Source organism: Mauremys reevesii, linkage group 11, assembly GCF_016161935.1.
Source record: "Mauremys reevesii isolate NIE-2019 linkage group 11, ASM1616193v1, whole genome shotgun sequence".
NCBI classification, from domain to species: Eukaryota; Metazoa; Chordata; order Testudines; family Geoemydidae; genus Mauremys; species Mauremys reevesii.
In genome coordinates, this window is record NC_052633.1 from 3,524,027 (window position 1) to 3,536,981 (window position 12,955).

Below are 12,955 nucleotides of genomic sequence, written 5' to 3' on the forward strand. Positions count from 1 at the left end.
ACCAGAGGCATGGGTTAATTTAAAACATTAACTCCTCACCGTCCTCATTCTCCCTTGCCCAGTTATATAATACAATGTTGCATTAAATACAATAGAATGAGAGGGCATTTGACTGATGTGGGATAACGTTTGTGCCTCACAGGCTATGTCTACACTACCGCGGTAAGTCGACCTACGCTATGCAACTCCAGCTTCATGAATGATGTAGCTGGAATCGATGTACCTTAGGTTGAGTTACCGTGAGGTCTACACCATGGGGGGGTTGATGGGAGAAAATCTCCCATCGACTTACCTTACTCTTCTTGTCGGGAGTAGAGTACAAAGATCAACTGGAGAGCGATCTGCTGTCGATTTGGCAGGTCTTTACTAGACCCACTAAATCGACTGCCGGTGGATTGATCTCAGAGCCTCGATCCCCTCTGCAGTGTAGATCTGCCCACAGAAGAAGTGAGTTTTGGGAATTTGAATGAAGATGAGGTGTGGGCCTGGACCACTGGCTTGGGAAGCCATTCCACACATAAGGGACAGTACAGACAAAGGCATGAAGATGGGAATGTGAGATGGAGGGGGCAGTGAGGCTGGCATCATTGGTGGGGCAAAGGGGAACAAGATAAAAATAGGATCCAGCACATACAGGTGTGGCAGAACTGTGCAGAACTTTGAAGGTGAGGGCAAGAAGTTTAAACGTCATATAGTAGGCAAGGGGGAGGGATTCCAAAAAAGAGTCATGTAGTCCAATGGACATTACATCACTACTTTTTAATGTTGCATGGGCCAAACACAAGCAATAAATGACTACATTTGAGGGAGGGAAAGCGAGAAGAGCAAGTCTATGGCAAAATTTCTTTTTATAATAAAGTGCCTAATGATTTTACTTTGTGAATATTTTTAATGAAAACTACCTTTTGTTTTCCAGAAAAGTAAACTGAAATTTGGAAAGCCCTGTATTTGTTTGAATACTGTGGTATGAACAAAGGACACAAATTTAACAAGGGAAACGCCTCATCCCCTCTTTCAATAGATTGAATTAATTTTAAAAGGACAACTCCATACCTTGAGTTTCCCTACATTCCAAACCCTGATAATATCTTTATAATGACAGCTGATCTCCAGCAGTATGCACTGATTCGATTTCCAGATGATTTAAAATTAGTTTTCTACCTTAAAACATAGACTCCTTTATGAAGCTGTTTTTCATGGACTACTCTTTTCACTAAAACACCATGAACTGAGAAAGATATTCATAGCACCTACAGGAGATCATGCAAGGTTTATTCTAGTTAATATAATACATGCTGCTATCTACTGCTTCTGAGAATTCTCTTGGATTCCAATTATGTGCAAAGTTTGTGTGGTTTTACACACAGGGAATAGTTTTTGCAGGTGAAGAGTCCTAATTTTATAACTAAAAATGGTAACGATTAAGGAGGACAGTGGATTTTTGGTAACAAGGAAAGGAACAAAAAGGTATAGATGTCAATTTCTTTAAATGACTCCAGGCCTGTCAAATAACATGACAGATGCCACATAATATTTCAACAGGAAAGGTTGACTTGCCCTAGTTAGAAGGCACGTCCCCCAGGGTTACCCTAGTTTGGAATTTCAGCCTTGGGGAAAGAAGATATTATATAGAAGAGATGTGAATTTTTAAACACTTTCCTGGCTGGGTCAACAGGTTGCAAGTACTATGTTTTCACAGGAGTGTTAAGCTTTAGGTATTTATTTTTCATAGACTGAGCCACACTTTTTATTTTATTTTTCATAATTGTTTGTCGTTCTGTGCATGGATTAGTGGGTAATAGGCTCTCCAGACAAATCAGTGACAGCCTTCTTCCTGCACCTTAGCCAATAGGCTTTATTGATATTACTTGGCAACTGGCTCACTGAGGACTAAATTGGTCACTAGGTTAGAGGTCTCTAATTTTAGAAGATAGAGGTGAAAGTAAGCTGGTCCAGTCCAGTACGGCGTACCGGCAAGTTCTTTTTAAAGCAAGGTTGGAAGATTAAGGACATGATGTTTTCACTGAGTGGTCAAAAGTGCATGGTGTTCAATTACATGTAGGGCCATTTAAGTATGGGAGTGTGTGCATGTTTTTGTGAAATGCCGTTGAATCATCTTTTTGAAATGCATATAGCTTTCTCTAGAGTCTTCTTTTTTCTCTATCTCTACATGGCTGCTAGCAGGCTGCCCTTTGGGCTCACATGGCTGTTAGCGTCAGCACTTCAGTGCACTTGCTCAGACTCAGAAAACTTCGCCTTTTTAATGTAGGAAACATTATTTAATGTTAATATTTTAATTGCAGAGAGCAGCCGGGGATCAATACAGGGGGATGCTTAATCATCACACTCTTATGGAAACTTTCAACCGCTTGGTGACAGGGTTTGAGATCTTTCAACGCAAGATAAACATGAAGTCATGTCACCACAGCGTATAGTACTATCAAACACATAGGAAGCATTGTCCAGTGGTTAGAGGGCTGGGCTATAGGAGCCCCAGATTCAATCCTGCTCTGCCACAAACATCCTGTGTGACCCTGGGCAAGTCATTTAGCCTGTCTGTTCTCTGTAAAATGAAGGTAATAGCCCTGCCCTACAAGGGTCTTGTGAGGATAAATACATTAAGAATATGAGGTGCTCAGTGATAGGGGCCATATAAGTGCCTTTTAGAATATCACAAGAACAAATTATTGCTTGTGCCACAACTTGAAGTTGTGCAAGTAGTACATTCACACTATTCTGGGAGAGGTTGGTTACCTCTTACTACAGCATAAGGGGAAATTACATATATACCGTGTGTGTGTGTGTAAAATGTGTTTTTAAGTGGATGTTAAGGTTCCCTAAACGTTTCCATTGTAAGCATCTGCTTTTGGTCACTCAGAATAATGTTTACCTATTAGATTGAAATTTTCTAGGCTTATTCACTGCTAAAGGTGAGTTTTCCTCTAAATTTCTATAGACAATAGTTAAGCACTTTCAAACAAGGGGAGAGTGAAAAAAAATCCAATATTAAAAAACAGTGACCTTTTCAGAGTCACTCTACCATCTATCTGATTTGATTCTTGAGATTTTGAAAAATTGCGCTTCACATGTGAGCAGTACATTTTTGGCTATTGGTAATTTAAATGAGGATTGCAGAGCATACTAAGTGAAGGTAGAGTATATTATGAATACATGTAGAAGGATAAAGCTATGTAATAAACTATACTGAATCATAGACTCATAGAAGAGAATCATAGGACTGGAAGGGACCTCAAGAGGTCATCTAGTCCAGGCCCCTGCATTCATGGCAGGACTAAGTATCTAGACCATCCCTGACAGGTGTTTGTGAAGGTTAGTTGTGAATGAGGTGGGGGATGTGCAGTTTGTAGAAATTAGTAACTTTTTGAAAAGCAGTGAAATGTGCATGATCATAACCAGACTATTGGTTCAGATCGTCTCAATCCACAAGTGGCAAAGATAAAAGAAGTGAGGCAAAGCTTAACTAGCGTGACCAGACAGCAAGTGTGAAAAATCGGGACGGGGGTGGGGGGGTAATAGGAGCCTATATAAGAAAAAGACCCAAAAATCGGGACTGGCCCTATAAAATCGGGACATCTGGTCACCCTAAGCTTAACAGCTCTGGATACTTTACCGTGAATACATTAAGCTTGGACATTCCCATAGCTATCCTTTGAATCTCGTTGGAGTTACTGTTCCCTCTCTAAGGATTTCTGGATGTGCTACATATTGGTTAAATCTGAATCCCAGGCTGTAGTTTCAATTTACCCCAAATGGATTCTAGCAGTGTCTCTTGCCTACACAAGCTCATTGTTAAGTGCTCCTGGAGGCGTTTTCAGTGCATAGGGTAGTCACAATGTGTCATATAATTTATCAAGACTCTAAACCTGCATATTTGGAGCCCCTACAAGTGTATCCTGTTAGGGAGGATTTAAGAAGGAACATACCTTGGCTACACATACAATTTATGGCAACATGTACACATCTGTTTTCAGTTACACTTTTGACAATTAACTTGCCCCTATCAGCTCTCAAGCAGAAGTAATAATAAATGGACATTTTTTTGAAAGGGCTAGCTGTGAGATTTGGGAAGTCTCTCTCCCCCCATCCCATCCTTATCACGGAGTCAGTACTCTTAACCCAACCATGCATATTAACCTAAATATTTTAAATTATTTAACTCCTCCCTCACTCCTCCAGTGATGCACACACCACTTACAAAGGTATGTGAATGGAGCATGCCATTTTGTATTTCTACCTTTTACATTTGTAGCTGAGCAATGTTTTCAGTACAGCTGTAGACAATCAATATACACAATTTCTGAGGGATTAACAGGTAGTATTCGGGGCAGCATGGAGCTGCGTTGCCCCAGAAGGAGTTCCAGGACACCTTCTGGCCCTCAAGGGTCATTAAGGGAGTACCATGCATGCTCCCCCACAAACCTAACCCATCCCATCTTCTCCCTGCCCCTTATGCAGAGGCTGGTGTCGGCAATGCTGCTAGCCCTGAGTGCAAGGATTCCCATTGTTGCGGCAGGATGGGGAGACACTTCTTGTGCCCTCTGCCTCCATTTTGTGCCTATGCAAGGACAAGACCCAAAGTGGCCCAAACATGCTTAGCAGCACACACAAAACACTCCTTGCAAATTAAGGAGCAATTTCTGTGCATCTCCTGTTGATTTCAGTGGGAGCTGTATGTGTGCATTCAAGGGCTTTGAGCCCTCCTTTGAGTCTTACCATGAAGCAACTCTCCATGATTTATAATTTACAAGAGAAATTCCACGAGTTAACAAGGTGGAGGCCGGGCAGTACTCTGCTGATTACAACTCATTTTCAAATTGATAACTTCTTTTTCCCACGGCTGACCTGAGGCAACGTAATGTGAGTGATTGCATAACAACAAAGGGTTTCAGGTGAGGAATTTAGCAAGTCAGTAACACTGTAGAGTGTTAAGAAGAAAAGATTTAAAAAAATTACTTTCTCATAATGAAGCTAGGCACGGAAGTAGTGACAGCGAAACTCAAACCTTTACTTCAGAGTTTGGTCTCAAGTGTTCCAAGGTCAGATAGTTGTAGCTTATTTGCACCTTTGAGGCCTTACACTATGGCTCATGAACCATACTTTCTATTCAGCCTCTTACCTCAAGAGACTCTTGATCCTGCTTGTTGGGGGAGTCTTGGGGTATGTCTGCAAAGCGAAGAAAAATTTGCACCTGGCTCATACTAGCTGACTTGGGCTCTCTGGGCTTGGGCGGCAGGGTTGTTTCATTGCTGTGTAGACTTCTTGACTTGGGCTGGTGCCCAGGCTCTAGGGACCTGCGGGGTAGGAGTGTCCCAATGCTTGGACTTTAACCCAAGCCCAGAAGCCTATGCAGCAATGAAACAGCCCTGCAGCCCAAGCCCTCTGAGCCTGAATTGGCTGGCCAGCCACTGGTTTTTCTTTGCTGTGTAGACATACTCTTGGTAGCTCCTTTGAGTAGTTAGGATATGGATTGCAGAGCTTTGGATAGGGAAAAGGGGACAAATGTGGAGGAAGGAGTAGAACAGAGCTGGTTGAAAAATTTTGAAAAATACTGGAGAATTTCAAACTCTTTTTTTAAAATCAAAAACGTTGTTGAAAGTTTTCATTTACCAAAAGCAGAGTTTTCTGTAAACAAAAAACTTCGATGTCAGTTTGACTAATCATTTTGACTTAAAAAAAAGTTGCAAAAAATCTTTGCAGGAAGCTCAAACATTTAAATCAACTGCTTTTTGAAAAAAAAAATCTCCATTTTGAAAATCTCTCTTTCTACAGCCAATCTTTTCATTCAGAAAATGGTGACCAGCTGTAGTGTGGAAGAGTGTGTATCAACAGCCTTGTCAATGAATGAGAGGGCAAAGAGGGTAAGAAATCTAAGGAATGTCCTTGTAACTGCTAGATAGAGCTTTCCATTTAGTGGCCAGTCAATCCTATATATAAGCACAGATGACTTTTCTGAAATAAAAATAACAAAAAATTAAAGCACTTACAGATGCACTTACAAATACTTTGGGCCAGATTCTGCCACCTTTCCTAGCACTGAGTAGCACTTCACTTTAATAACTGTCCCCTTGAAATCAAAGCGTCTAGTCACAGAGTACGGCCCTGATCTTGCACCTATAGTGAGAGCAACTGCTTTGACTGCATACTGTCAGCTGATTGGAGCCAAAGGCCTGAGTAAGGGTATTGGAATCTGGTCCTTGCTTTATGATGTCCCAATGTTACCAGAAAGGTCAAAAATCAATTACAGGTGCAGGAGGAATCTCCTTCCAAATTTGACTTTGTCTAAAGCTTGCACTTCTGTAATGTTCCATACTTTAGATTGATGTTACATGGATGGCATCCAATCTAAGTTTAATTAGAAGAATGCGCCAACTATGATTATTATCTTCCTCTACTGACCTTTGTATCGGTTGTTTCCTTCCTCCATTATAGGGAGGAAATTACTAGGAGCCATTTTCCAGCCCGCCTCTTCTTCCTGTGTGAAGAAAATATGGACTATCATTGTATTAATCACCAAATAGCCAGCCATTAAAAAGACAGGGTCACAGAATGATGAAAAATGGGATCAAGTGTAGTTTTAATTCACAAGTGAGTATCAGAAAGTTATTTGGTGAAAATTGTTGGATGAGACCCCTGAACTAAATCATATTTTTCAAGCTGATCATATGGTTGGACTTCATCCACACAGATTGGGACAGTTCGTGTTCAAAACCAGTTGGGTCACATTAATTTCAAAGTTATTAAACTCACTTGCTTTTGTAGTGTAGATGGGACCTTTGAGCATGGCAATCTATTTACCTTCCAATCATTCTTCTTCTTCACGCTGTAGCCACAATGTGCTAAGCGCTTTGGTGTCATGAAATAAGGATTGTTTTTAGGCAATTAGAGGATTATAGTTTGAGGGGAAAATGGGTTTTGAGAAGAGAAGTGTGCTGTGAAGGATGATAAAGGATATTGCAGGTACAGGGAACAGCCTGGGAGATGGCATGGAGGTGATTCTGGGGCAAAAGAAGAAAGGAAGCATGAAGGAATTTTAATCAGTAGAGTGCATGACTTGACAAGGAGGTGCTGAGGATTGGCTGGAGGGGCATGCTGAAGAATAATGCAAGCAAGAGGATTCAAGGGTGGAACTCAAATTCTCTGCTGCACTCCCACCTTCTGCAGGGCCTGAGGTGTCTGCGACCCCTATCTGGATATCCTGCAGTATGCGATGGACTGCATTTAGACTATCAGGCCAGCCCTGCTGCATTGCTTTTAATTTTTTTAAATCATACTTTTTACACAAAATGACATTTAGATGATTTGAAGTTGCATTTATAACAGACATACATTTATATTTTGTTAATGACATAAATATTGCTGTGAAGCCTGAAAACTCAATTGCTCCCCATTAATTTATTTAGCCAGTGAACAGCATAGTGCACATATATGAATTATTTCTGTTATCCTTAGGAATAAGCAAAGCAGTCTTTTTGATGGCTAACTTCACTGATTTTATCCTTTGAAGTAAAGAGTATTTCTATGCCAATACATTTCAAATATTAATATACAACATATTTAAATAGATTTTTTTCAAAATAATTCAATATATAGAGAACAGCTACAATGAATATGGGCCTAAATTCTACGTTAGCAGTAAGTGTTTTTCACATAGTTTTAGAAAGATCAAGGAATTATTTTCTTGATATTTTTTCTACATTCAGATGATCGAATAGCTGAGTCAATGTTGTGTAAACTGTTGTGGGGCACCTTGAACCGATGATACCGGTTTCAATCCAGCCACAGATATGGGGGTAACAATTGGATGAGCACTAAGCATGTGTTTGAATCTTTCCACAGACTGATCTGCATGGGGAAATACACACTGCAAGGCTGTGAAGAATTTGAATTGATTTTCACTGTGCTGCTTGGCTACATTTTCCTGGTCACAGTGAAGAGGTTCTGCCTGTGGATCTCCTTGATGGCAGAATGTTGCTTTAAGCTCCATATGGCTGGATGAAATTTGTAGAGAGACCACCGCCACATTTACGTCTTACAAGCAGGTCAGTACACAGTATATTACTATATTAAATAGTTCCAAATGGTTCAACATATGTCTTGAAAAGTCACAAAAATAAAAGGCTTGTGAAGAGAGATTATACTGTGCTAGGTTTCTGTTATTTCTTTCTTAGTGCCCAATGGGAAATCAGATCAGTGCTTAACAGGGAAGAGAATGAAGTTACTTTGATATCAAATGCATATTTCTAAAGATCACTATCAGACTTAAGGAATATTTAAATCTCCTTCTGGGATCATAAGCTTGTTTTCTTTAAAAAACTGAAGTTAGGAACAAGGCCTTGTTTGACTGCGTCACTATGACTTATAGCCTACGCTTATTTTAATAAGGTCCTTCTGTTAGAACTTTTCAGAATACTTCTGAACCATTCCAAGATGATTTTTTTTCAGTATTACAAGCAGGGAATAATGTTCTCTTTGTTCTATCTCAATGAGCCACAGAACACCTGATATAATGGCCTTGATTATTACTTTACAGAGGCTGGGGCATGAAAAAAGAGGAGAACTACAAAAAATTATAAAGCCCTCATAGTTCTGTACTGTTGTTTCTTCAGCAAATCTTCAAAATTTCATACCAAGACTCAACCAGAGCTGTGAGAGGACAGGGACACATTTTTGGTATCGCTGTTTATCCACCGAGGGATACAAAGCAATCACCTTACCTCATGAATAGGGTGACCAGACGTCCTGATATTTAAATGTTTGTCCCGATATTTCATTCCACCGGCAGCACTCACTTTTTTTTTTCGCTCGCTGCTCCGCTGGCAGCACTCCCTCCCCTCCCCCCCAAATCTGGTCACCCTACTCATGAAAGAGTGGAAAGTTGGGTTTTGAAGTCAGGGGCATGAATTTCACTGCAATCTTTGAAGCTCAGAATTGGTTCAGAATGTTCAGTGGGTCTGAAGCTATTTCCTCCTGACCTTTTCCTTGGTGACTTAAAAACTGAAGTACTGTTGGGATACATTTTTGCAGCACGTGTGGAAGGACCCTCTCCAATGTACTAGCGGAGGGACAGGATAGAGACATACTAGGGCTTTGTTTTGGGAGGGCCATTTAGGAAGAGTGGGGAATTAGAAGCAAGGCCTCAGTTAGCAGTACAAGGACATATTGGTATATGCTTCTCAGGCTGAAGAGAACTGCTTAATATCCTAGATTGCATGGCTCTGTTTGACATGGTCATTTAACCAGTGTAATTCTAATAATTCCTTTAAGCCCTCACTTAGGTAGAGATATACAACGGCTGTTAGTTGGTTCTTCTCTTAGGGCCATATTGTGTCCTGCACTGAGGGGAGGGGCAGTGCAGAGATGCTCTGTACCAGTGTGAATCAGTGGAGGCATTCTGACTTGGTAACCCAGGATGCAGCAGGTATTCTGCTCGCTCTGTAGTCCTGACTGGAGCAGAAGGGGATGGGTTTAAAGTTCTTCAGACTATCCACTTAGTATCTTTGGCATACGAAGACAGCTACTTCCAATATACTGTAAATGGATGCTCCCATGTTACAGTGTCAGAATCTGATAACCTCTACATTAGAAAGATTGACACTTATTTGTTTCGCATAGTTTAGTCTCGTGGCCAGCTGTTTCTATTTTTTCAGACAGCTTGATGGACATTGCCTAAGAAATCCTAGTCTTCATGTTATATGAGTGTCCCACAGTTAGAGCTAAACGTATAACTTCTCTTCAGAAGAGTTTACAGTGAGGGAATGTCTGGGCCCCAGGAGTCCCCTCCTCCTAACACTCAGTGATAATGATCACTAAAAGATTAAAGATTGATGGTATCTACAAAAAACGAACTCATTCTAGAAAGTTCACAAGCAACAAAAGTTGCTGTGACACCAAAAGTCAAAAATTCTGATTGCACAGCATGATTTAGAATTAAGACAACGCAGCTAAAATCCATCACAACCTTCTGGTTGGCATATCATTTGTCTGGTGTGTTCTTCCATGAACCTGCTATTGAAAAAAGCCGATTGGAGTAACAGAATCTCAACCTTTCAAAGCCTTCAGGGAGGATAGCATTCTAGTAGTTTTGTTAGCAAAAACATAAATTTGGCCTACAAACAACGTGAGGTGAAAAGAGCTCATACTTTAGGGTCATTTTAAGTGAATTGAAAAAACATGGCCACTATCTACAGAATAGCAAAACATTGGTTTACATTATAAAATAAATGGTTTGCAGATAGTAAATTGTACTTAAAAAAATTAGTTTGGAATATAAGTAAGCGTGCAGATTGGATTGGCAAAATGTTAGCTTCAGGGCAGGGGCGGCTCTAGACATTTCGCCGCCCCAAGCACGGCGGCATGCCGCAGGGGGCGCTCTGCCGGTCGCCGGTCCCGCAGCTCCGGTGGACCTCCCGCAGGCGTGCCTGCGGAGGGTCCGCTGGTCCTGCGGCTCCACCAAAGCTGCGGGACCAGCGGACCCTCCACAGGCACGCCTGCGGGAGGTCCACCGGAGCCGCAGGACCAGCGGACCCTCTGCTGCCTGCCTGCTGCCTTCCCTCTGGGTGACCCTGGCAAGCCCTGGCACAAATTAAGCATTGTCTATACTGCAGTTAAACGGTCCCTTAGCCCGAGCCCTGCAACCCTGAGTCAGTTAACATGGGCCAGCCACAGATTTGGAACAGCAGCGTAGACATACCCAAAGAGGCCTGTGCTTGGTGGAGACCACACCATACTTCTAAAGCAGTGTAACAGCCTCTACGCGTATTCTTTCCCATCCATCCCCCCCAGAGTCAATCCTCCCACATCAACATTCCACAGGCAGACTTCCTCCAGCTATTGCCAGACACAGGCAGCTTCGCAAACACCTACCCCAAGCCTCTGGTTTTGGAAGCCTAAATAAAGTCTCCATGGCCATCAAACTTAGATGAAGTAAGATGCATGAGGACCTCATCCTCTTCCAACCCTCCTGTAAGTGGGGCTGAAGCAATGGTGGCAAGTCAGTTTGTCTAAATGCAGAAACCCTGAATGGATGGAGGCCAGCGATGCCACGTGGATTGCACAGGCCTGAAGCTTTCACTGCTTTAACAAACTACTAAACAAATTCATATTTTAAAATGCCTTACAGTATCTGTCTTTCCTTTTTTCTCTTTTCCTTTCCCTTTTCCTTTCCCTTTCTTCTTCTTTTTCTCTTTTTTCCCCTTTTCTTTGGTTTTTTTCTTTACAGCTGCTTCTTCTTCTTTAGCAGCCAGCTCGGCAGCAACCTGGGAGAGAGTCAAAGTAACACACACCATTATCTTGATGTTTTTAAATATAAAGAATATTAAAGTATAGGAAGCAGGATAAGGGATGTTTCTGCCAAATTGAAATGCATTTTAACTTTCAGAATGGGTCATGATTTGATATTTCTCTCCCTCCTTCAGTTTCACGTTCTTGTGCTTTTTTCATTAATTGATCTCTATTTTCAAAATGTCACCCATTGCTAAGTGGCTGTTAGTGAGTATTAATGGACTGATTTTATTTATTTTTCATGTCAAAAATGTAATGATAAGCACTCAGTCTGTGCTCTGGACATCTACCTCAATGGTTAAAACCACAAAATCAGCAAATGATTTCCCATAAATGTATCCACCTCAACCCACCCCCATTACAACAGCCTCAGAGAAGAGAGGACAAAGATGGGCTTTGTTGTGTGGACAGAAGGCTACCATATCTGGGTTTTTGCAGACCCAGGGGGTTAGGAGAGCAAGTTTCAAAGCACAGAGAAAACCCTGCCTGGTGCCCTCTTTCATTTACACTGAGGAAGCTCCAGCTTGAGAACTTCTGGTTAGATCAGCGGTGGCAATATACTACGGAAAAGGGGTGATTTCTGAGGTAACTAGGTCCCAAACCATTCAGGGCTTTATAGACTGAAACAACATCTTGAATTCCACCCAGAGCCATAACATATCAGTGGGCCCAGAAGCAAGAAAAAGATGCATAATCTAGACCCCTTCTAGTCTTGGACTCGCCTCAGAATTTGGCCCAGTGTTTCCAAACCAGATTGATTTTATATAGATGGACTTTGAGATGTTTCCTTTAGGGATGTAGTGGATGTCTAGCTTTACTATCTAGCTGAATATAGGACCCCCTTAGAAATGGTATTTGTCTGAAGCCAAACACTATATAGGGCCATAAACTCAGAGGTCCAGATTGTCAACTGGTATAGCCCTATTAAAATCAATAGAGCTCATTTCTGACAGCTAAAGACTTGGCCCATTATATTTTGCTAGTTGTAAAGGTGTTGGGTCTTAATTCTTTGTTTCTTTATGCCATTCGCTCTCCCCTTGCGCCCTTTTATTTCCCACTCTCATGCATACGTTTTATATGCAACTGTTTGCCTTCTATATCATTCTTTCCATGAGCCTCTCTCTCCCTTTATATTTTCTTTCCTGTCTCCACATTTTTCATTTTTAATAGTTCCTCTCCCCCACTCCCCTATATTAATTTCTTTACTGCCTCTGAGTACCCTCCATACTCCCTTCATCCCCCTGTTTGAACTCTCAGGAGAAAAAGGGGCATCTGGGCCCTGCTTTCCCAGAGCTGAACTCCCAGAGACACCAGGAATCATTTGGGGCCTTGCTTCAGGCTTGCCCCGGATAATCACCTTGCTAGTTTTCTCCATCTTGATAGTGTTCCTACTGTCCAGTGTAAATTGGTGGAGTTCATGGCCTTCTAATCTGGCTGTTACAACCCTTCTGCAGTGTGCTGAAATCTAGGACTGCTGCTCATTCCAAAAACACATTGCTGCAACGCGTTTTACAAGGCATTTTGCAATGTGTAATCCTAGACTTCCATCAGCTACTTTTTGGCTTCAAATAGGTATTGGAAAACTGACTTGCTATAGCTAAATAGAATCATTTCATCCAAAAATTCAGCTAAATATTTGCAAAGCCAAATTCTG

The 12,955-nt window shown here is 41.5% G+C and overlaps 1 protein-coding gene and 1 long non-coding RNA gene across 13 annotated transcripts in view; one reads left to right on the plus strand and one right to left on the minus strand.

Annotated features, from left to right (window-relative positions):
• The window catches only part of IQCA1 (IQ motif containing with AAA domain 1), a 155,522-nt gene that overhangs the window by 49,076 nt on the left and 93,491 nt on the right, over nucleotides 1-12,955 (minus strand). For all 3 annotated transcript variants that reach the window (XM_039495970.1, XM_039495972.1, XM_039495971.1), the window contains exons 8-9: nucleotides 11,139-11,276; nucleotides 6,418-6,493 (exon numbers count right to left, since the gene is read on the minus strand). In XM_039495970.1, the coding sequence (XP_039351904.1) occupies nucleotides 6,418-6,493; nucleotides 11,139-11,276 (214 nt within the window). The remainder of the gene's footprint in view (nucleotides 1-6,417; nucleotides 6,494-11,138; nucleotides 11,277-12,955) is intronic.
• Nucleotides 1-12,955, plus strand: part of LOC120375220 — a 115,270-nt gene that overhangs the window by 39,223 nt on the left and 63,092 nt on the right. For 7 of the 10 annotated variants that reach the window (XR_005586525.1, XR_005586521.1, XR_005586524.1 and 4 more), the window contains exon 2: nucleotides 7,858-8,060. This is a non-coding gene — a long non-coding RNA (uncharacterized LOC120375220). Of the gene's footprint in view, nucleotides 1-5,790; nucleotides 5,880-6,450; nucleotides 6,607-7,857; nucleotides 8,061-12,955 lie in introns of all 10 variants that reach the window. The other 3 variants (XR_005586519.1, XR_005586520.1, XR_005586522.1) reach the window with 2 other exon arrangements.